Source organism: Nerophis lumbriciformis, linkage group LG05 (genome assembly GCF_033978685.3).
Source record: "Nerophis lumbriciformis linkage group LG05, RoL_Nlum_v2.1, whole genome shotgun sequence".
NCBI classification, from domain to species: Eukaryota; Metazoa; Chordata; class Actinopteri; order Syngnathiformes; family Syngnathidae; genus Nerophis; species Nerophis lumbriciformis.
Genome location: NC_084552.2, coordinates 38,838,793 through 38,863,810, shown reverse-complemented (window position 1 = coordinate 38,863,810; position 25,018 = coordinate 38,838,793). Strand labels below are relative to the sequence as shown.

The 25,018-nt window shown below is 41.0% G+C and overlaps 2 protein-coding genes across 3 annotated transcripts in view; both read left to right on the top strand.

The window, feature by feature from the left end:
- The first annotated feature begins 50 nt into the window (after window positions 1–50).
- wrap53 (WD repeat containing, antisense to TP53) lies at window positions 51–16,396 on the top strand. Of its 2 annotated transcripts, XM_061960390.2 has the most exons (11): window positions 51–198; window positions 693–1,054; window positions 1,267–1,438; window positions 1,504–1,599; window positions 3,511–3,619; window positions 7,125–7,213; window positions 8,303–8,526; window positions 9,134–9,348; window positions 15,090–15,193; window positions 15,263–15,406; window positions 15,475–16,396. In XM_061960390.2, exons 2-11 carry the CDS (start codon window positions 838–840, stop codon window positions 15,710–15,712), a joined length of 1,608 nt encoding a protein of 535 aa, XP_061816374.2. In that variant the 5' UTR covers window positions 51–198; window positions 693–837; the 3' UTR covers window positions 15,713–16,396. The 2 variants fall into 2 exon arrangements, with proteins under 2 accessions (XP_061816374.2, XP_061816375.2); XM_061960391.2 differs by lacking the exon at window positions 1,504–1,599.
- Window positions 16,397–20,292: 3,896 nt separating this feature from the next.
- efnb3b (ephrin-B3b) overlaps window positions 20,293–25,018 on the top strand; it is a 157,927-nt gene continuing 153,201 nt past the window's right edge. The window contains exon 1 of the mRNA XM_061960392.2: window positions 20,293–21,547. Coding sequence (XP_061816376.1) covers window positions 21,432–21,547 — 116 coding nt within the window. The 5' untranslated portion in view covers window positions 20,293–21,431. The remainder of the gene's footprint in view (window positions 21,548–25,018) is intronic.

Genomic DNA, 25,018 nt, shown 5'->3' with positions numbered 1-25,018 from the left:
AAACAAAGTGAATCTCGCGATACTTGTGTAACGCATGGCCGCCTAAGGTATTTGGGTCTTCTCTTGAATGGGAAAAAATGCGCTTTGGAAGTGAAAAACGCGTTCACAGCAGTTGCGAAAACTTCACCTCGACCCGGGAAGGAGGATTTAAACCAACGTTGGTGAAACTGAAGCTTGACCGAGAAAGCCACAACTCGGGTAGGTAACTATTAGCATATGCTAACGCTAACATAAGTTGCACGGCTAGTATTCACATAAACGTTAGCATGTACTAATGTTAACATAAGATGCAATGTTGCTATTTACATACACGTTAGTATATACTCATGTTAACATAAAGTGCAATGTTGCTATTTACATAAATGTTAGCATATACTAATGTTAACATAAGGTGCAATGTTGCTATTTACATAAACGTTAGCATGTACTAATGTTAACGTAAGGTGCAATGTTGCTATTTCCATAAACGAGCGCCTGTTTTGTTTTGCCCATGTACTATATGTTCAGCATATATGAAAGCTAACTGTGTGACACATTATTTATATTTGTAGCAAAACTAACACAGGGAACAGCAATTGGATGGCTCCAGGTGGTGTTCCATAGCTGAATGTTAACAACGTGCATTTGCATTGTTTGTTGAATGAGCAAGTTGTCACATTCTAATAAGACACTCCTTGACCTTTTTTTTGCAGGCCCTGTCTTGTGGGTGCTGTGATGTCCTCGCCCGCCAGCCTATTCAGAAAGCCACACTGCAGGAAGAAGCCCGACCCCAGCTATACATTACTGACTACCCGCTACCTGGGGCTCACGTCGTAGGCTACCCTGAGGAACAAAAACATGGCGGACACTGATGCCAACTTGGACGACAGAGTGGTGGAAGCAAATAGCGAGTACCCTCAACAGGAGCAGGTGCCAGTGGTTGACGAAGGAACCATCTCTCCCGCCAAACGTGCTCGGTTGTGCGACAAGGCACAAGGGCAGGATTGGATCCTCGACCCTCCTGTGATGCATGGAGATACACCAGGACAAGCAAACATGGAGCAGGATGACCAAAGTAAATGAGCATTTATATACTTATGGGGAGACGATATTACTTACTTAGCCTTAAATCAGGTCACATGCTTTGCCTCTCTCAATGGATGAGAGACGACCATAAGGAGGCATGCTAGCACGGTATCGTTTAAAAACGGCAAAGCTATTGCCCAATGTTGTCTATTGATGAGGGAATTGTGTTTTTGATCCTTTGCTTGAAATCATGTTCTCAAGGAGCTCCCCTCCATGCCGATGATGAAGTGACGGTGAAGGCTGCAAGTATGGACACTCATGAGGAGCAGTGCCCTCAAAATGGCAACAGAGGCAATGATGCTCATTCAAAGGAAGAAGAGATGCAACCAGAAGAGAAGGATGAAGTGACTGATGAGGTGTCTGAAGCCCAACAGTAAGTGGAGGAATTGTAATTATAATTTTATTAGTGTCTCTCTGATGGTGCTTCTTTGCCTATAGCCTTGCCTTCGACTTCTCCCAGACTCCCCAAGTGCTGACTAGCTCCTGGAGTGAATACTCCAAGTTCCCAGAGAATTACCTCAAAGGCTGCAAATGGTAATAATGATAATACCAGTAATATGTAGTGTTTCGATTCCTGGGCTCGGGATATCGTGTGTTGAGTTTGCATGTTCTCCCTGTGACTGCGTGGGTTAAAGTTAAAAGTAAAATTACCACTTATAGTCACATACACTAGGTGTGGTGAATTTACCCTCTGCATTTGACCCATCCCCTTGTTCCACCCCCTGGGAGGTGAGAGGAGCAGTGAGTAGCAGTGGTGGCTGCGCTCAGGGATCATTTTGGTGATTTAACCCCCATTTCCAACCCTTGATGCTGAGGGCCAAGCAGGGAGGTAATGGGTCCCATTTTTATAGTCTTTGTTATTACTGGGCCAGGGTTTGAACTAGGGCTGGGCGATATATCGATATACTCGATATATCGCGGGTTTGTCTCTGTGCAATATAGAAAATGACTATATCGTGATATTCGAGTATACGTTCTCACGCAGTTGCTTTTAGCTGCGGGCATTACACTACAGGCTTTTCTCACTCTTTCTTGTCTCTCCTTCTCACAGAGACTTAAAACAAGCGCACCTTCTTACATACGTCACATACTGTCGCGTCATACGCCCTCGCTGAGCAGAGAGGTAGCAGCATGGGCAACATTAGGTGTGATACTAGCGGAGTGGTGCGAGTGGTAATACGAGAGAAAGAAGGTGCGAATCTGGTAACAAATTAAGGAAGAATTCATTCTTAAGAAAAACAGCATGGGGTCCATCGTCTGGCGGTGGTTTGGCTTCAAGCGGGAAGATGTCGAACAAGTATGCTGCAAAAGCGTTGCTACAAAAAGTAGCACCTACTGCTAATTTGTAGCATCATTTGAAAAGTCACTCGCTACAGAATGAAGAGTGCTTGAAACTCCGCATGTCAACATCTCCGTTCGGTGCCACAACCACAAAATGCCAAAGTAACCATTTCCAGATCAACACCGTATGAAAAAAATAGTCAACAGAAGGATATAACGTTCGCAGGAACCTACCACATAGCGAAGGACATAAACCATTTGATTTCATATTATGCAGCTCATTTTTATTTGACAGTTATTGAAATATATTGTGTGACATCATGCACAAAAGTGCACTTTATATGTTTTAAACTATTGTAGTGGCATTCTGTACAAAAAGTGCACTTTAATTTAGTGTTGTTTTGATATGTCATCTTAGCGACATCGTGCACAAAAGTGCACTCATAGCTTGTTTTAAAATGTCTCTGACAATCTTGCACTTTCTGTTTTGAAATGACATGAATGTTTGTGCCACTGCTTAATAACTGTTTAATAAATACAGTTTTGGTAAGTTGACTTAGTTGTGGTTTCCCTTTCTGCATGAAAGTTTAAAATTAGAATATATTAATGCAGTATAAACAAGAATGTTTTAATGTCGACACATAGAATCATCATACTGCTGTGATTATATGCATCAAGTGTTCATTCAAGGCTAAGGAAAAATATCGAGATATATATCGTGTAGCGTGACATGGCTTAAAAATATCGAGATATTAATAAAAGGCCATATCGCCCAGCCCTAGTTTGAACTCACGACCTACCAATATCAGGGCGGACACTCTAACCACAAGGCCACTGAGCCGGTTCCCTCTGGGTACTTCCTCCCACCTCCAAAGACATGCTGGGGATATGCTGTTTGTCATCACGAAATTGGCCCGAGTGTGTGAATGATTGTCTATTTGTGTTGGCAATGCGATGAGGTAGCGGCTTGTCCAAGGTGTACCCTGCATCTGGGATAGGCTCCACTCCCCCCGTGACCCCAAAAGGGACATGTGGTAGAAAATGGATGGTTGGCTGGATATTGAACTGTGAATGTGTGTGTGGTGTGTGTTGTGTGTTGTGTGTGTGTGTGTGAGAGCACATTACAAACAACATGCCGTTTACTGTGTTGCCCTCTTACTTAAGGGCTCCGGATGGTTCATGCATCCTGAGCAACAGTGCAGACAATGTGCTTCGTGTATACAACCTCCCTCCTGAGACTTACACCTACAACTGGGATGTGCTGGCTGAGATGGTGAGTGTTTTTTTTTTAGTGTACTTAGCGTGTTTGATTAGCCCTCTAGAAGCTAGAATAAGCAGCTGCAAGTCAATAAATTATAACCTTTTTGAAAGGTTAATTTATTTCAGTACTTCAATTGGAAAAGTAAAAACGCTTTTGCTCCATAGATTCACTACACTAAAGGAAATATTTCACATTTCTTGATTATTTTGATGATTGAAGCTTATAGCTAAAACAAATCCTAAAGTCAGTATTTCAAACTAAAAATAAGGCAATCAGTTTAATATTTTAGTGACATTACAGTAATATTCATTTTACATAAACGTTGGTTCAGACTTCTGAAAATCTAAAAATCACCATTGCCTATTGAAATTAATCAAAATCAATTCCATTGGTGCAAAACAACATAATTTCAACTTGTAACATGACTTTTGAAAAATAAAACAAACTTTTAGGTAAGAAATATTTGATCAAAAACAATACAATAGAATGTAGTACAAACAACTACAGTAGTTTTATGAAGTAATGTAACACTAATGTTCAACATTTACCGTATTTCCTCCCAGCTGCTTTTGCGTTAAACCCATCATCAGCTTCTCCAAAATGTCATGGATAAATGTCCACCGTCCATCCATCCATTTTCTACCGCTTCTCCCTTTTGGGGTTGCGGGGGGTGCTGGAGCCTATCTCAGCCGTTTCAATATTATTTTGGCTGATGTTAAACTCATTTTGCTTCAGTATGGTGCACACTGGCAGTAATACGCTCAAACTGCTTCACAAAGTCAACTACATGCGCTGTCATGTTTTTGATGATTTATTTCTTTAATTCAATAAATATCATCCACTTTGAGGTCTCAGTATTTTCCTTCAACTTACTTTTTCCCTTCCCCTGGTTGAAAAAAAACTGATGTCGATCCAGGGTTTTCCCCTAGATCAGGTGGATGTAACTGGCTCCCCGCGGGCCACATTTGGCCCGCCAAAGCTTTTTATTTGGCCTGCAGAACATCACCAAAATAGGCTTGATGAAACCATTAAAACTAGGGTTCATCATGTGTGCAGTACTCCCGTCACCCCAAAGGGCGCAACAGTGAAGCATGTGTGTCACAGTGAAGCAGCAGTGGGGTGATAACTCATTAAACTTGGGGGAAAAAATCAAAATACATTCCAAAAATCTGACTTTTAACAAAAAATGGACAACAAGGTATGAATGTTCTACCCCTAGAAAATGCTCGATTCAATGTTTTCTGCCGGACCTTTTAAGCAACGAACATATTGATCCAGACAAGCAGCAACAATGGAAGAAATCCCAGCGTGTAAGCTTCATTACGAAACTTGGTCAAACATTTGTAAGTAGATATCATTTGTGCATTAATATATTTAGTTAGTTTTGTATAGAAATTGCTGACTTCGTGATGTCTTTTGTATTCATGGTTGTGTTGTTGTTTTGGCTGAGAATAACTTTGGGGAGAAAAGCTCATTTAATACATGTAGTGCTAAATTTGACCAGTAGAGGGCGACACCGCTAATAGTGATACTCACAATGTTTGGTGTGTGAATGTGCAATTTCTGTATGTGTAAACATTTGTATTTCATTGTGTGAATATATTAACACTAACTTTCTATTTTAATTATGTAAGATTCACAATGGACATTATTTATGTAAAATACACATTGGATGTTTTCTTTTGTTATGTTTATTTTATGTTTGTATTTTCAGTCTTAAAAAAACTAAGTAAAGGAAGAAGTGCAAGAAATACAACTAAGGAATGAAAATAATTTAAAAGAAGGAACATAAATTTTTAACAAAAACTAAAGCTTCTTTTTCTTCATACTGTTAACTAGCTGCACACGCTGGAAACGAGGGCAGAATAATACATTTATTGACAGTCCAGTGTGAAATCCTCTATGTTTACTTTGCAAGTACGCAAACACAGTCTCAGAAATATAACCTGCGTAGGCACCTTCTGCCGAAACATCCACATTTAGATGTCCGGCCCCTTGAGCCTTTGTGCTCTTGAAACTACCGCCCTCTTCATTATGTAGTTGAATAGCTCTGCCTTCGATTGCCAAGATACTTGTGGCGGTGGGGGCGTGGTTCAGAAGGGAGTGGTCAATTTGACGTCTGCACATTATTTGCTATGATGCATATTCTCTTGTATAAATGTATTTAAACACATAGGTTATTAATTATAGTATTAACATACAGTATATATTTTTTCTTACATATTGTTTTGCTATATTCTTCAATTGTTGCCCGCCTATTGTACAATGTACATTGTTGAGATTTATTTTTTTCTAAAGATTTCTCCAATCCTTTTAGTCACTCTTTCTTTATTACAAACAACAGGCAACAAATCTAGCATCTATTTCTGGTGTTATTAGAGACCGTACTCGTGTTTAGAGACTCTTTTCTTTTGTTGCTTTATGTCCACGACAAAAAGTTAGATGCAGAGAGCCTGACTTCACACTTGCTTTGTGTTGCTGGGAGACTTTATCTCCCTGAAAGCCGCCCGTGTCATCTTAAATTAAAGATCGCTTTCCGCGGGTATATCTCGATTACATTAAAGAGGAACAGTGATTTTTTTTCAGAATTTTTCCAATCGTTTACAATCCTTATGAGAGACAAGAAGAAAAAAAATTGTTGTTTTTTTTTGGCATTGTAATTTAGAAAAATTGGCTTGTTTTTGGTGGCTGACAATGCAGCTAACGAGAGCAATCCATTATGCCTCTAAATCACTTTGAAAATGCATCCCAAAGCTGCCAACAATACTTCATTTACGTTCCATAACCTGTAAAATACCCAAGCTGTAGCGACATTGTTTTTGTAAGAGCAAACATGGAGGAACTGTTTATTTAGCGTAGTAACACATTGTCTTGCAACGGCATGCTACAGCATTAGCCATAAGCTAGCTACGGCATGAGGTAAACTGTTATACCCAATCATGGCACCCACCTGTTCCCAATTAGCCTGCACACCTGTGGGATGTTCCAAATAAGTGTTTGGTGAGCATTCCTCAACTTTATCAGTATTTATTGCCACATTTCCCAACTTCTTTGTCACATGTTGCTGCCATCAAATTCTAAAGTTAATGATTATTTGAAAAAAAAAAAATGTTTATCAGTTTGAACATCAAATATGTTGTCTTTGTAGCATATTCAACTGAATATGGGTTGAAAATGATTTGCAAATCATTGTATTCCGTTTATATTTACATCTAATACAATTTCCCAACTCATATGGAAACAGGGTTTGTAGAATGCGAATATCTAGTCTTAATTTAAAGGCCTTATTGGGCCTTTGGAATGTCTCTGGTGTCCTATCAGGCCATCGTTAATGTTGCAAGCTGTTGCAGCAGGAAACAAAGTACTGTTGTTTACTGCTTTGTATTTATTTGACATTAGGACCCTCTAAATAGGCTAACCAAAATATTAGTAACAGCTCTCAAACGTGCATTTTCTGTTGTACAAAGCACAATAAGATCTCTGGCTGTCAAAGTGATATTTGTTCTTTCATTAACAGAGTCCAGTGCTGAGGATGGCAGAAGGAGACACCATCTACGACTACTGCTGGTACCCCAAAATGAACTCGATGGACCCAGACTCCTGCTTGTGAGTGCTTTGTGTGGTTTTAGCTCTCAAATGGTGAGAAGCAGTTGATGCGTTTATGCGGAGAAAAGCTGTTAGAGCTCATTAGGACCGTCAAAGTTTTGGCCTTTGTTTTGTCTGCCTCACTTTTTCAGCATGAGTCAGCCCGCAAATGGAGCTTCGTCTTTGTACTGAAAGAACCTTGTCGGCCTTGCCGTGCTTAGACTTTTTCTTTTGCAAAGTTTTTATGACATCAGTGCATATGTAGCTGGGGGGAGGCTAAGGACATGTCGGTGAGCTCAGGTCAATCTGTCACGCACACACCACTTCCAAGACCTTCTTTAGTTACCGGACATGGGGGTGAGTTTAGGGTTTGCTCACCCACCAAGATGGCACACAGACATGTCTGTCTTAGAGATGAGGGAACTGAAAAGAAGCTGATAGGAGGTCGTCTTTATCTGCTGAGTTGTACGTATCAAGAGAGCGAGGCTCCTGCGAGGCCACCCCAGTGGTCGCACATCTTTTAATCCTTTTAACCTTCTTTTTTTAAATTCACAGTTGTGTACTTCTTCGTCAGCTGGTTTTAGTTTGTTGCTGATACAGAGGGGATTCAAGCCTGTGTTATGGCTGTGCGATTTCGGGCCAGGTTCCGGGCATCGCTCCAGGCGAGCAACAGCCGTCCAGCGATTTATAATTGGCCGCTTGCCGGCTCTGAAATAAAGCTGCAGTGGCGTCTCAGCTCATTTTCCTCGCTCTCATTGAGCGGCATTTATGTTCAGCCATTTGTTTGGCGCCCACAATTAGAATTAAATAAACGAGGTTGACCGTCTGGGGATTTGGAATGTTAGGTTCAGGTGAATGGTCACGATGAATACATGAGTGTAATCTTTTTGTATCAATGTATAAGTTTTCGATAAATAAACATTTTGTAACGCTCTAATTTAACAATGTCAAGCTGAGCAGCAACCAGGAGAGGACAATATAGAGACTATACTATAACTATTCTAAAACATCCACCGTTGTACTCCGATAAATGAATTAAAGGTGAAACAAGTTTGTAAATATTTTATGTAGTGTAACATTAACTGACAACTAAACATATGACATCCACAGTCTGGCCAGCAGTAGCCGTGACAATCCGGTCCACATCTGGGATGCCTTCTACGGTGAAGTGCGAGCCAGCTTCCGGCCCTACAACCACCTGGATGAGCTGACGGCCGCCCACTCGCTCTGCTTTTCCCCCGACGGCTCGCAGCTCTATTGCGGCTTTGACAAAACTGTCCGCGTCTTCTACACGGATCGACCAGGGCGAGTCTGCGAGGAGCGACCCACCATAGGTCAGCCAACGGCCCTCATTTTTAAATAAAACTGTTTTGTTTTTGTGGCCTTGGCAGATGTCTAGCAATGTCTTTTTTTTTGCAAAAATCCAGTGTTGCAGCAAAGGTTGTTAAAACAAACAATGAATTTTCAATTTTGCGCGCAGCATCTGCTTGGTGTCGTTTAAGGACTTTTAAGAAGGCGTTGGCGTGCTGCGTTCACGGGCAAAAGTGCCTTAGAGTTAACAAGACGAATATGACGAGAATCATTTTGACAGCGTATCCTAAAATGGGCCAAGAAGAACAAACTTGTTTTGTTTGGTTTTTAGTTACGCACAACAAAAAGGGATATTTAAATGGTTTTTCATGCACTTCACACAATTTTGAGGGTTTATCTTTTTCCCTCTAATGATGCGGAATCTCTTTGGTTACGGTCCGATTTTCTTTTTTATGAAGTGAGCCACTGTCACTCTTGTTTTTGGCTCTGTTGACTCATGATAATGATAATAAACATCTGCCTTTCTGCCAAAACACATGCTAAAAGGCTCCTCATGGGCGGTTAGCATAAGGCTAATTGTTAAATAGAAAAGCTTTGCCTGGTGTGTGAAATGTGACTTTCTCTCTGCAGTGAAGAAGCAGAGCGGCCAAAACGGCATCATCTCTTGCATCGCCTTCAGCCCCTGCCAGTCGCTCTATGCCTGTGGCTCGTACTCGCGCTGCACGGCCCTCTACTCGTGCCAGGACGGCACCATGCTGACTTTGCTGCCCGCCCACCACCATGGGGGGATAACCCACCTGCTCTTCTCGCCCGACGGCAACTACCTGTACACGGGCGGGCGCAAGGTTTGTTTGTACACATGGCCACATTCTGCAACGTAATCAGGCTCACTGGCCTTTACCACATTTGTTATACTGTGAATTTACTGTAGTTTTTTGGTGGTGTTTTTAATATTTGTATTGTCATGTAGCATATTGTTGGATTGAATTATACAAACTGAAATCCACACCAGAAACGTAAAACAAAGTAAATGGTCTAATTATACGTATTTACATAAATTGCAAAAAGGTTTATGTTAATTAGAAGCAATCAACAATCGGAGAGGATGTTACTTCACAAATGTCCACACATATATCCGCAATCAAAAGGGGGTGGGCTTTCATGGTTTTTTATTAGGGCTGTCAAAGTTTACGTGATAACGCGTTCACTATAAATTTCAATAACGGCACACATTTTTTTAACGAGCGATTAACGCACACGTGTCCTTTTTGACCCTCTGCCGGTAACTTGGCTGTACTTGTACTGTACTTTGTAATGTTAATGTAAAGTTTTTTTCTTTACTTTCATTTGTAGTTTAGTACCTTTTGGGGAAAAAAACAATTGGGCTTTATTTTTACTCCATCCTCTTGTTTATTTGTTTTGAACTTAATTCATAATAATAATAATAGATTTTATTGCGTCCATAGACCCCCATCACATATTTTCCAGTACATGGAGCCAGGTTTTATTTTGTGCAATACCAAGAAAATAACACTTTATTGTTGTAGTTTAGTGTTTTTATGTTGAAGAACTTTGCAAAACAATTGCAAGAATGTACTATAAAAATAACTGGATATTGGTTTGATATATTTGATGATCGATCGATAAAGAGAAATAAATAAAACAAATAAACATTTACCACATGAACACACACAAAAGTACCAAAAATTGGTACTATTGAGTACCGGTATCGATTCCCAAGTACCAGAAGTACCGTATTGATTTAAATGTGAAAGGTACCCATCCCTATTTGTCAGAGATGTTTTGTAAAGTTGTTCTGTGATATTTGCACCTAAAGAAATGCTAGTACATCAGTTGAGGAATATGTGTACATTATTTTATAACATGTTCTGGTCGAGTCCTCAAAAGAGAATGATTAGCAGGCTGAATATTACATTTTAATTATCAATAGGGAAGGTTCAAACATTGCCATGCAGAAATATGAAGACCATTAACTTGTACAACATGTAATGTACAGAATATCAAAAGCATTTATTCAGGTAGAAATAGAACAGATTACAGCTGGGATAGGCTCCAGCCCCCTAATGACTGCAAAAGGGATAAGCGGGAGAAAATAGATGAATGGATATTACCGAACATTTTCGACAATCAAAGCATGATCATAACAATCCACATTTTGTGTTATTAATGCGTGAAACTGTTCTTTAAACATAGAAGTGTAGCTCCTCCTCTGAATGCAAGTGCTCCTAAAGCTGGAATGGAAATTCTGTATTTCTACAAAATACAAAATCTGGCAAGACACCAACTCACAGTAAGCATTTTTTTTAATTGTCATGAAATCATGTTTGTCCATTTTTTAAAGTTTAAAATACATTTCATTAAAGCAAATTAATTGCCTGTTCATGGTGTCAAAACTTGAAAATGATCTGTCTAAGTACACTTAGTAATGATGAAAAATTATGTTAACAGTGTTTCCCCAAGAACATTTGTTAGTTGAGGTGGTGTCTCTACAGGCGGACGGACGGGGAAGGTGGGTGTAAGGAACAGTGTAATTTGGCCTGTCGCCACCATCACGTCTCCATCTCATCGCTGCCTGGGGGGGCAATAGACTACAGATTGTGGTGAAGTAGCCTACAATTTTTGGTTGTGTTTTCCGCTCCGTATGCTGAATGGCAATATACGATATATATCTCGATATTTTTTCGGTAAAGTAAAAACAAAACACAAAACAGACCTAGTTACCTGAGATATTAAGTATGTCATTATTTTAACTTAGTAAATATTGACTTACTAAGACAAAATAATGACATAAGTAAGTCAATATTTACTAAGTCAAAATAATGACTAAGTCAAATTAATGACTTACTGTAAATAAGCGTTTGCAATAAGCGTTTGAAAAAAATAGTTAAAAGTGGGGCTACATGCTGACTTATGCTCAACTCATCATGCTTAATTTATTACAGCATTTTGGAAGCCTTTAGTTGATTTTTATTATGTAAATGTTATATTTTTATCAACATGTGATAGCAGGGACCCTGCCATTCAAAACTAGGCTGCTACATTACTAGTGATTAATGTAGCATCAAGGGTTAAATCACCAAAAATGATTCCCGGGCGTGGCCACCGCTGCTGCTAACTGCTCCCCTCACCTCCCAGGGGGTGATCAAGGGTGATGGGTCAAATGCAGAGAATAATTTCGCCACACCTAGTGTGTGTGTGACAATCATTGGTACTTTAACTTTAACTTTTAACTATAGCTGAAAAAATAGTACAATAGCAATAGGAGAGACTATTCATCCCTGAACACTATGGAGTTCATGTAGGCTTTATGATGCAGTTACATTATTATATCAACTATCAGAGACAGAAACTCTTCATTTAACATAATGTCCTTTTTTGCTGCTTCAACACAGAAAAAGGTAAAGTGAAATAACTTAGTTGTTAACTGTAGGTCAATAATGCTTGTCTTTCTCTCAGACAGACAGGGCTTTGCTGTCCGTAACGCACACACACGCACGCACACACACCGCAAAATGAGCTAACGTTACGCTAAAAGCTAATTAGCCTTCACCTAAAGGACTGCGAGCGAGCTGAGCTGCGCTTATATTTCTAGAACGTCAACGGGCTCATAGTGATGTTACTAGTAGTCGACTGGGAGGTGTTTATTATAATTTGAGGAGAGTCCGCTGCATTATGCTCACCTGCTAAACACCTTTCTGCTAACCCGCACCGTCTCTCCTCTCTGCCTGCCTCTGCCGTGAGCACTGACTCCATGCGCTCTGAATACTCACTGCTGATTGGCTGTTACCGTTCTGAATACGCACTGCTGATTGGCTGTTACATGCGCTCTGAATACGCACTGCTGATTGGCTGTTACATGCGCTCTGAATACGCACTGCTGATTGGCTGTTACCGCTCTGCGTGTAACCAATCAGATGGTTCTGTGGGTGGGACCATGCTGGGTGCTGCAGAGACGTACTGGCAGAGGCAGTACAAAGCGTAGCAGCTTGTTAAGACTTTAGTTTAGCACCGATTGATAATATAAATACATTTAATAAAGTCAAATACAAATAAGGCAACAAGAGAAGTATCCTACACTTCTCTTTTGTAAAGTAAATCTGAACAGCTGATATGGGCATCTCCATCAACTATATGATTTGCCTAAGAAGCTGGACAGGACAAAAAAAAAAAAAAAAAAGACTTTAGGCAGTGGCTCTTTGTTGTTAAGGCGGCCGCTGCGGGAAACCCTGATGTATATCTGCGATTAATTTTGAGTTAACGATGGACAATGCGATTATCGCGATTAAATATTTTAATCGTTTGACAGCCCTCTTTTTTATATATTTTTCTAATCTTTTTGTGTAACATTTGTCTGTACATTGTATTTTGTTTGTTTTGTTCTTTCAAGTTTTTGCAGATTTTGTAGTTTATTTTTATGTTTTTAATTTTATTTCACTGATGAGCCGTTGACTACAATAGTCCGTCGGCTGCACTGCAAAACCCCTCTGCGTTTTATACTGTACAGCAAGTTGGTTGTTCAACTTTAAAGGGGACCTATAGTGAATGTTGTCCTTTTTTACTTTTAATTAACGTTACATAGTTGAATACTTGTGTTAAACAATGCCATAGTGTTAAATAATAAGATTCATGCATTTTGTCGTGAGCTTGCACAGTCTTGGAGGCTTCTGTTTGCTTGGTTTTGCAGTCTGAATACGTTGTGACGTCACATTGTCGAGGTGGACGTACTTATTTGGACATTAAGTCAAGCTCCTCTGCTTCAGGCTATGAGGTAATATTTTCATCTAATCTTGGCATGCGCACAATAATGCAGACGTGCAACATGCAGTGACATAAATGTTGCAAAAAACATATTTTTTATGTAGAGTCTGAATCAATTGAAGAGTGTACAGGTGTGCTTATAATGTTGTGACCGAGTGAATCTGTATGAAGTTTATTTTCAACTTGTCTGGAAAAAGGATAGTGGCGACGACTTCAAGATATTTTTTGAAGAGTATACATTTTCAGAAGAGGAATTATGATACTTTTGGAGAGGGTAGTGTGTGGGGCCATTTGTAATCTGGGAACCCCTCCACAAACCTACAGACTTCACAGACAGACTCAAACAATGGGTTATAAAAGTGACTGGGGAGCATAATTTACACCAAACCAAGCATAGCCAATACATATTACCTAGACCAGTGTTTTTCCGCGGCACACTACTGTGCCGTGAGATATAGTCTGGTGTGCGGTGGGAGATGATCTAATTTCACCTATTTGGGTTAGAAATATTTTTTGCAAACCAGCAATTATAGCCTGCAAATTATGTGTTGTTGTTGAGTGTCGGTGCTGTCTAGAGCTCGGCAGAGTAACCATGTAATGCTCTTCCATATCAGTAGGTGGCAGCCGGTAGCTAATTGCTTTGTAGATGTCGGAAACAGTGGGAGGCAGCGTGCAGGTAAAAAGGTGTCTAATGCTTAAACGAAAAATAAACAAAAGGTGAGTGCCCATAAGAAAAGGCATTGAAGATTAGGGAAGGCTATGCAGAACGAAACTAAAACTGAACTGGCTACAAAGTAAACAAAAACAGAATGCTGGACGACAGAAAATACTTACTGTGGAGCAAAGACGGCGTCCACAATGTACATCTGAACATGACATGACAATTAACAATGTCCCCACAAAGAAGGATAAAAACAACTGAAATATTCTTAATTGCTAAAACAAAGTAATTGCGGGAAATATCGCTCAGAGGAAGACATGAAACTGCTACAGTAATATACCAAAAAAAAGAGAAAAAGCCACCGAAATAGGAGCGCAAGACAAGAACTAAAACACTTCACACAGGAAAACAGCAAAGAACTCAAAATAAGTCACGGCGTGATGTGACAGGTCATGACAGTACACCTACTTTGAGACAAGAGCTATAGTGATGCATGGTTGGTTATGGTTTAAAGTCCATCCATCCATCCATTTTCTACCGCTTGTCCCTTTCGGAAGTCATATCCAACAATTGCGACAACGATTTTTTTACTGTCAATTGAGTTTCATTTTTTTATGATTTCTGCTGGTGATGTGCCTGCGGATTCTTTCAAAGCAAAAAATGTGCCTTGGCTCAAAAAAGGTTGAAAAACACTGACCTAGAACACAAAGAAGTCATCATAGGTGCCATTTAATTATAATTTTGTAGTGCATGCTGAAGCGTAAGGGAAAACAAAGGGCCGTCTTTGACCAAATGGTCACGCATGAACAACACAACAGCAACAGTAGAACCAATGTTAGTAAAGTTGGTAAATTGCTATGTCAACATTAACATTGCCGATGAGTTTATTAAGTGGAACGCACATTATTGTTGACTATATTTGACAGCTGAGCAGCAACATTTTAAAGCGCATGGAGAGCTAGATGAACGCTGACTGCTCACAATACTTCAAATGCAGCTACTGCCATCTTGTGCCACTGCTGTTAATCAGAATCAGAAGTACTTTATTAATGTAAGTGTTTTTTCTTGATCTGGCACTAATTAGAGACCCTGCACGCAGTGACTCGGCAGGTAATTGAAGCATTACACCAATGTTACCTCTGACAGGATCCAGAGATTCTGTGCTGGGACATTCGAGAGCCGGGTCAAGTGGTGTTCTCCCTCAAGCGGAACGTGGCGACCAATCAGCGCATCTACTTTGACCTCGATTCGTAAGTGTAAATTTCCCCACCTTGACTCCGCCCTCAAGCTCCTTCTGAGTACATTAAATGCCATCTCAGGTCGGGAAGGTATCTGCTGAGTGGGGACACAGAAGGCATTGTATCAATGTGGGACACCAGCGTGACGCCGCCCAGTGGCAGTGAGGAGGTACTCCAGCCTCAGCTCAGGTTCCAGGCCCATTGGGACTGCACCAACGGAGTCAGGTATTGCGTCATTACAACAACACAAGTACATTCAATCAATGTCAACACTCCTCTCGCCTCCTGTCTAGCATCCATCCCTTCATGCCGCTCCTTGCCACCTCCAGCGGTCAGCGGCAGTTCCCCTGGCCCAGTGAAAACGAGACTGACTCGTCCTCTGACGACGAGGGCCACGATACTGCCATCTCCGCTGCCACTTCACCACAGGCAAGCCGCCAAGACAACGGGCTGTGCCTGTGGTGGGCGGGACCATGTGGCTCCGCCTCAGAGGAGCAGCGGGAGCAGAGTGTGACGGTAGCGGATGCCTGAGACGGGCAGAGGTCAACGTTTTGTGCACAACAGCCCGTGCCAATTAGAAAGCGGGTATGCGTCCTCCAAAAGGGATGCACATGACGACTTTTATGAGAAACAGATTATTTTTTTATTCAAGTTTTTTGTATGTATGTAAAATGCCAAACATCTTTTTTGTTCTTAGCAACACCTCATGTTTCAAGACATTCTAAACCACAAGTGAACCTTCTTTATTTTTGTATGGAAGTCCCGCTACCCTGAGAGGAACAAGCGGTAGTAAACGGATGGATGGACGTAAGAACACCACATACAGTATGTGTAAGCCCACAGTCTGAATCCACACACACACTGTACACGGCCATGTTTGCTGTTTGTGCCCCATATTTAGGAGTGTATCTGTAAGTAAGCACGCTCCCTGATTGGAAAGGCATTTTAGCTAATCAGAAGTCAGAGAAAGGTCCCTTTAAAGAGGCATTTCACACATTGACTGGCTTGCTAATGCAATAATCAAATAATTACAAACGGTGCACTTGCAGTATATCTGGTATCATGTGAATATGGCCTAAAGTTAGATTTTTGACAAAGTATGAACTGTTTATCACAAAAACAGCGCTGATGTCTTAAATATATGTCAAAGGTGGCGCTGTGACAGCTCTCCTATGTATTTACAGTATATATATAAAAGGCAAATCTCTTGACAAACTGGTGTCCCTCTTTATTGAAGACGTGTGTCCACCTTTGCTTGGTGAAAGCAGATGCCTGAGAGCCACAGGGATGCAGGCAAAGGGACGAGGGGAGGGAGGGGTGCAATACCCATCTAGATGGAGAGCTGCACTTCTGTGGTGCTTGTTGCTTAGCGACCGTCTCCGCCTCAGAAGGGAATAGCAGGTACAAAGACAACAGGGAGGACCAAAAAATGAAGACAAAAGTGTAATAAAAGATCAACGACTGCTTGCTATGTTCTGTCCTTTCCAATGCCAAATGTTTTATTGCTCCTTTTTTATAGAGGAAGTTAATTTTAGCCTTCACAAGTTGCAAAACATAAATTCTGCTCGTAATTCCCAAATTTCCCGCCGCAGTGACCTTGGGGTTCAATATGCACAATATTAGGCACAGAAGCACAATACACCCGAGACAGAGTTTTAAACACAATCTATAAAATGTTAAAAACACAGCTTTGCTTATTAGCTTGATATTTTAGCAAGTTTGTGACATGTTCATGAATTAAAAATAAATCAAATATACGCTTTTTTCCTGAAAATGTAAAAAAGCTATTATTTAAGTGTAACAATTTTTTATGTATATTATGTCTTAGTGGCCATTATTACAGTGGTTTTTATTCAACATATCAAATTATTAATTTGTTTCTAAGTTTAAAATTGATCAAGCTGCTTAATTACTGTAGAGACACGCTCATGTAGATATATTCCTGTACGCTTGCATGGACATATACAGGTAAAAGCCAGTAAATTAGAATATTTTGAAAAACTTGATTTATTTCAGTAATTGCATTCAAAAGGTGTAACTTGTACATTATATTTATTCATTGCACACAGACTGATGCATTCAAATGTTTATTTCATTTAATTTTGATGATTTGAAGTGGCAACAAATGAAAATCTAAAATTCCGTGTGTCACAAAATTAGAATATTACTTAAGGCTAATACAAAAAAGGGATTTTTAGAAATGTTGGCCAACTGAAAAGTATGAAAATGAAAAATATGAGCATGTACAATACTCAATACTTGGTTGGAGCTCCTTTTGCCTCAATTACTGCGTTAATGCGGCGTGGCATGGAGTCGATGAGTTTCTGGCACTGCTCAGGTGTTATGAGAGCCCAGGTTGCTCTGATAGTGGCCTTCAACTCTTCTGCGTTTTTGGGTCTGGCATTCTGCATCTTCCTTTTCACAATACCCCACAGATTTTCTATGGGGCTAAGGTCAGGGGAGTTGGCGGGCCAATTTAGAACAGAAATACCATGGTCCGTAAACCAGGCACGGGTAGATTTTGCGCTGTGTGCAGGCGCCAAGTCCTGTTGGAACTTGAAATCTCCATCTCCATAGAGCAGGTCAGCAGCAGGAAGCATGAAGTGCTCTAAAACTTGCTGGTAGACGGCTGCGTTGACCCTGGATCTCAGGAAACAGAGTGGACCGACACCAGCAGATGACATGGCACCCCAAACCATCACTGATGGTGGAAACTTTACACTAGACTTCAGGCAACGTGGATCCTGTGCCTCTCCTGTCTTCCTCCAGACTCTGGGACCTCGATTTCCAAAGGAAATGCAAAATTTGCATGGTTGGGTGATGGTTTGGGGTGCCATGTCATCTGCTGGTGTCGGTCCACTCTGTTTCCTGAGATCCAGGGTCAACGCAGCCGTCTACCAGCAAGTTTTAGAGCACTTCATGCTTCCTGCTGCTGACCTGCTCTATGGAGATGGAGATTTCAAGTTCCAACAGGACTTGGCGCCTGCACACAGCGCAAAATCTACCCGTGCCTGGTTTACGGACCATGGTATTTCTGTTCTAAATTGGCCCGCCAACTCCCCTGACCTTAGCCCCATAGAAAATCTGTGGGGTATTGTGAAAAGGAAGATGCAGAATGCCAGACCCAAAAACGCAGAAGAGTTGAAGGCCACTATCAGAGCAACCTGGGCTCTCATAACACCTGAGCAGTGCCAGAAACTCATCGACTCCATGCCACGCCGCATTAACGCAGTAATTGAGGCAAAAGGAGCTCCAACCAAGTATTGAGTATTGTACATGCTCATATTTTTCATTTTCATACTTTTCAGTTGGCCAACATTTCTAAAAATCCCTTTTTTGTATTAGCCTTAAGTAATATTCTAATTTTGTGACACACGGAATTTTGGATTTTCATTTGTTGCCACTTCAAATCATCAAAATTAAATGAAATAAACATTTGAATGCATCAGTCTGTGTGCAATGAATAAATATAATGTACAAGTTACACCTTTTGAATGCAATTACTGAAATAAATCAAGTTTTTCAAAATATTCTAATTTACTGGCTTTTACCTGTATAGGGTCAGGTCAGCTGGGATATGCCCCAGCTTATCAGTGACTCCATTGGTAAGTTGTATAGAAAATGGATGCCATGTTGATTTAGGAACTTAAAAATATGATAATATTTTTTTGGTCATACTGAAAGACCCATCCGATAAACCTTCTTCAGTGTTCTGGCTGAGGCCTGAAGGTTCAATTATTTTTGACCCCACCAGGTCAAGTCTTGCATTTCTATCATTGCATTGCTATCTTGTATTTCTTCCACTTGTCAACTGCAGCACCAATAGTGCAGGTCTCTTTCTCACCAAGCTTCAAACTGATGGCCCAGTCTGGTGCAGGTCTACCATCTTATCCATGAGGTCCTTTGACAACTTTTTGTATTGCATGCCAGTTAAACGAGATGGATGGATGGATGGGTGTTGTTATAGTGGTTAGCATATTGTGTGTCTAAATAAATGTGTGTGTGTCAGAGTCGGCTACCAGTGTGTGATCTGCACATCACAAGTTGCAACAACTCCTCGCCTTTCCTTCTGTAATACTCCTCCTACATCCCTGTGTGTGTGTTGGAGTACAGCAGCATCCTCATCACTGATAAATCTCAGCTACACATCGTTATCCTTCAGCATCAGTCTGGCCCTGAGCTTCACCATACAACACCTAGCACACACACACACACACACACACACACACACACACACACACATGTGTACTGTATTCTACTGTGAGTTTCATTCCCATCACGTGTGTTTCCCTCTTTGATCCTTTTGTGTTGCAGCATCCCCAGCTTGTTGTGCATGATAGTCACTGGGAGCCATCCCTGGTTTTTGTGTGGGGGTGGGGTGGGTGTGGGAGGGTGCAGTTGCAGCCACCAGGGAGGCAGAGGATGCAGTCATGGAGGAGAGTTGAAGGTCGGCCCACTAAGTGAGGCCGCCGCTGCAATGATGCTGCAGTTGTAAACATCACATAGTACACATTTAAAACAATATCAAACATTTGGAACAAAACAACATGTTTGGTATAATTGTTGGAATTATAGCGTCTACATTTTTGGGCAATCATAAAACTGAAAAACATTAAAATGCAAATATACAAATCTTGGAAAAGAAAGTAAAGTAAATGTTTTTCCACAAATATGTTATATTTGATTTTAACCGCATTTTGATTAGTTCATTAGAATATATTTAGTTATGGTATTTTGATATTCGTATCTATAGTTCTCATCAAAAGGACACAGAAACAAACTTGCCATATTTATTTAGATTCATATTTTTCATTCAAAACCACCAATTACCATTGTATTTTGTATTGTTATTTTTATTTTGGCATCTATTTGTTTTTTGATTTGCATATTTTGTAGCTTATATTTCTCTGCTAATCTGTTTGATTGTGGGGCATGCATTTTAATACATTCGTTTGCATCACTTCAGGCTTGACTTTTTTTTGTGTGTCGGCCAACTTGCTCTGGCGTGCAGTACACTACACCGGCCACATGGTGGCAGTCGAGCCCCGGATTTGCCCTATATTGCCGTGTTGATCCCCCAAGTGAATTCATCCTAAAGACCTTGTCGGACTTTTCCCATTTCCTGCTCCTTATTAGTTTATTTTGCTTTTTTTTTGTTGTTGTCCTGTTTGACAACATTACGATGAAACTGAAACACTTCCCGCAGGATCCTACCAGGAATGAAAGTATTGGTAAGCACGACTTGTAATACTACGTAAATGCACCAGTGACGCTCGTGCTCTTCCACGCCGGTTTTAAATGTTCTTCAGTGCCCCCCCCACCCCCCTGTTTTTAGAGAATAAAGGTCCAAATCAAGAGCTCATACATAGATTTTATTACACCCCCCCTCCCTTTTTCTTTCATTTCCCCCCTCTAAAGTCTGATTGCATTGTGCTGCGTTCACGCTCTCTGCCTGCCAGTCAGAAAAAGGGGATTAGTCCTCCCCCCTCGTGCTCTCTCTCTGGTTGCTTGTGGTGATCCAGTGGATCTTCCAGTGGATCTTCCAGTGTGCAGCGAGCCTCCGAGCAGGTCGGACCGGTCGGATTGTGTCGTGACCGGATCACACATTGGACCTACGCTCGCTTGTGTTTTTGTAAACTGTATTTTATATTCTCAATCAATCACTTTGCAAGTTTTTGTTCCCCCCTACTGGATCCTTGTGTATGCCAACTGATACCGACACCGACTCTTGGATCTACTGCTTTAATTCCCTACAAAATCCGCTGCAAATTGAGGATTTTTGGATTTTACAAAGCTGCCCCGAGTCAGATATTAAAAGGATTGTGCAGGACTAGACTGGACATGTGGACTCTACGTTGCATCCTCTAAAAAACTGCAATATTATTGTTAGTTTGGTGGCGTGTTGCATGAGATGAGAAGGTAATGGGAGAGGGCGCACACACAAGAAGGGAGCGTTGTTTGCCTTGCAAGGACTCTCTGCTGGCTTCTTTTGACAACATCCACTGGAGTTCTATTTAAAGTCCTGGACCAGCACCTTTTCCCTCTGCACAAGGACCACCAATGGCTCATTAGAGTGGAAGACATGGGATGTGGACCAAAATAGTCCAGCTTGGACACTGAGCGCCCTTACTGTATTTTTGCACCTGACCTCTGACCTCCGTCTTCTGGACCCCATCCTCAGCAGCTAGCCGTGGACCTGCAGCTTGGCGTCTTTGGTCTTATTGTGTCCCGGTTCCGAAGTTGGCTCGACATGGCGTGTCCGTGGAGTGGCAATGGATTGTGGGTACTGCTGGTGCTGATACTGGATTTACTGGGAACCACGGCCAGCAGCATGGAGCCCATCTACTGGAATTCACTCAACGAGAGGTAAACGTCCAACGCATCCTCCAAAAGTACACCCTTATACATTGTGAAATTAAAAAAAATCAGTTATTTTTGTTTTTTTTACCCCTTTTTGCCATAAATGATAGGTCCAGCAATTGCATTAATAATAGTGTACTTTTACACCCTTCCCGCTTGAATGTCAACCACATCCAAACACAATGGGTGCAATTGTGTTTCCATTGTCCTCAAACTGTCAGAAATGTGCGCCAATCATTTTCCACATGGGGTGATGTGCAACACTTAAATATTGTACTTTAAGCACCTTTTCTAGTTTTATTTGAACCTAATCCAAACACATTGCCCTTGGAAAATGTACCCTTCTGTTTCCATTGTCCTTGATCCATCACAAATTAGACACACGGTTCCGAAGAGAGACATAATTGTACTCCAATAATTATATCAATGGCGTATTCTAGTGTTTAGAGCAGGGGTCGAGAACCTTTTTGGCTGAGAGAGCCATGAAAGCCAAATATTTCAAAATGTATTTCCGTTAGAGCCATACAATATTTTTTAACACTGAATACAACTAAACAATTAAACATTTTTAAGTAAGACCAACATTTTTAGTATATATTAAGTCTCCTATTCTTTTTAATAGCATTGTTATTCTAAAGCTAACCAATAATAAATAAAATACTTCTTACCATTAATGCGACTTCTTGAACAGGTGCGATAGAAAACGGATGGATGGATTAAAATGCATGAGAATGTTTTACAATTTGAACGTTATTTTTAACACTGTGATTACCAGCGGAATGATTAATTACTTATCGTGTTAAGCAATGTCACCTAAGATTTATCTGAGAGCCAGATGCAGTCATCAAAAGAGCCACATCTGGCTCTAGAGCCATAGGTTCCCTACCCCTGGTTTAGATTGTATGTTTTGGGGCACCTATCTTTAAATATTGTTTATTTCAGACTTGCATGTATCTTGAAAAGATTGCTTGTACGTCTATAACTTTAAGGTTACTTGTAATGTTATTAACTTGTATAACATACACACGGACAGCAACGGACCCCCAAAAGTACCCTTATGGGCCCCCTATCTAGTATGTTTTGCAATATATCGCTATATATTTTAGGGTTTTGTAAGTTTTTGCACCCCGTTGCATCACTAAAGAGGCTTTTACGTCAGCGCCTATTGCAGTAATACTCGCAGACATTATTTGTCTTGCTAGTCCAAAATACACCTACGGAGCAGTAAAGGGACAAAAATGGACTCCAATAATAGAAATTAATTCAGCTTTATGAAGCATGAAGAAAATATAGGTAACTTGCATTTAAAAATATAAAACCATTCCACCAGCTAACCAGTTATTGCACCTGAGATCAGAATATATATATATTTATTTGTATGGGTTAAGGTACAATTACATGTAGCCTTAAATATTGTGCTTTTGCAACTTAATCGTAACACAATGTATGTCATGTCTTTAAGATCCTGCTACTGCGCCCCTGTTTGGTTGTAAGGACGCTTTTTTATCGCAGCACAACTTGCAGACTCACTAATCTGTCGAGATGTCGTCATGTTTTTTGGCCTGAACATGACAGAAATGGACTCCCGATTCAGTTTTTCCGGTGTTACCGTCCTCCTGGTGACGGGTGTTTACCGAGAAAAAGGTGTTTTTTGTTGTCCTCGTGCGAGTGCAACAAGTCTAAGATTAGTGCCGGCGTTTGTCATGCTCCTCACAGTGGAGGCGGGTCGACTTTTTTTTTTTTTGGACAGCTGCTCCGAATTTGTCTCTCCTTGCCCATGGGGGGGGGGTGGGGGGGGGGGGATCATCATCGTCTTAAATAGTGATAGACAAAAGTAGCCAAATGGTGTTTTCTCTATGCACGAGACCTGTGTCAGATATATGAACCAAACAATAGGAACAACTCTCAGAATGATGCATTGACCTTGTGGAATAATTCTATACGGTTGTGCCTTGGTGGAGGTCTCTTCTCTATCCAGTCTTCCACACATTCTTCAGGAGCCCCCCTGCCCAGGCCAGAGGCTCCTTCAGACGCCTGTTTTATTGCGTCCGTGTGCTGCAGGCTGGTCCCTTCCAGCCCTTCCCGTGCGGGAAGCAACAGTGCATGGGAGCCCCCCCACGGTGGAGCCCAGGCGTGAAGCCTCTAATGAGGGATTTTTTCCCCCAGTTGTCAGCAGTAGGTTGGATCCAGCCCACAGGGTTGGACGCCGAGAAAAAGGAGGCAAAGTGGGGGTCATTTCCACCGAGGCTAACCGCTAGCGGGCTTTCATGGGCTTTACAGGTGCCTCTGTGCTATTGTTCCCCTAATGGAGTTTAGTGTGAGGTGGACTGGATGGCAATTAGCGGGCAGGGGGCTGCTTTGACGCCACACTCTGAGTCATCTGCAGCGAGGTTGCTCATATATGCAAAGTACAAAGCGGGTTGTATGCCATTGTGTGGATTGACAAAGCTTAGCATTCATACTTAATCAGCTTAGTCCGTCCTCCAGTTTATTTTCTTTTGTACACACACACACATTCGTGCACTTTCTCCTCTTTTTTTTCCCTCCTTGCCACGCTCAAGTTGTGTTGGTAGCCCTTGAATGAAGTACTACGGTATTCCCATATGAAAGTATTTTTCAGCAATGCGAAGAGGTCCCCTGCAGTCCTGTATTGCAGTGTTTTTCAACCTTTTTCGAGCCAAGGCACATGTTTTGCGCTAAAAAAATCCGGAGGCACACCACCAGCAGAAATAATTTGAAAACGAAACTCAGTTGACAATAAAAACTCATTGTCGCAATTGTTGGATATGAATTTAAACCATAACCAACCATGCATCACTATAGCTCTTGTCTCAAAGTAGGTGTACTGTCCCCACCTGTCACATCACGCCGTGCCTTATTTTTAGTTTTTTGCTGTTTTCCTGTGTGTAGTGTTTTAGTTCTTGTCTTGCGCTCCTATTTTGGTGGCTTTTTCTCTTTTGTTAGTATTTTCCTGTAGCAGTTTCATGTCTTCCTTTGAGCGATATTTTCCGCGTCTACTTTGTTTTAGCATTCAATAATCATTTCAGTTGTTTTTATCCTTCTTTGTGGGGAGATTGTTGATTGCATGTCATGTTCAGATGTACATTGTGGACTCCGTCTTTGCTCCACAGTAAGTCTTTGCTGTCGTCCAGCATTCAGTTTTAGTTTAGTTCTGCATAGCCTTCCCTAAACTTCAATACCTTTTCTTAACGGCACTCGCTTTTTGTTAATTTTTGGTTTAAGCATTAGACACCTTTTTTATCTGCACACTGTCGCCCGCATATTGTGATCACAAAAAAACATGTTTCCGACATCTACAAAGCAATTAGCTACCTGCTGCCACCTGCTGATATGGAAGAGTATTACACGGTTACTCTGCCGAGCTCTAGAAGCCCAGACACTTAACTACGGCACATTTGCAGATTACTACTACTGGTTTGCAAAAAATATTTTTAACCCAAATAGGTGAAATTACAT

Bases quoted from the DNA above. Each gene is read 5' to 3' on its own strand.
- wrap53 (XM_061960390.2), top strand. From the start codon at position 838: ATGGCGGACACTGATGCCAACTTGGACGACAGAGTGGTGGAAGCAAAT. The intron at 15,194-15,262 runs GTAAGTGTAAAT...ATGCCATCTCAG, and splicing joins ATCTACTTTGACCTCGATTC to GTCGGGAAGGTATCTGCTGA. The intron at 15,407-15,474 runs GTATTGCGTCAT...CCTCCTGTCTAG, and splicing joins GACTGCACCAACGGAGTCAG to CATCCATCCCTTCATGCCGC.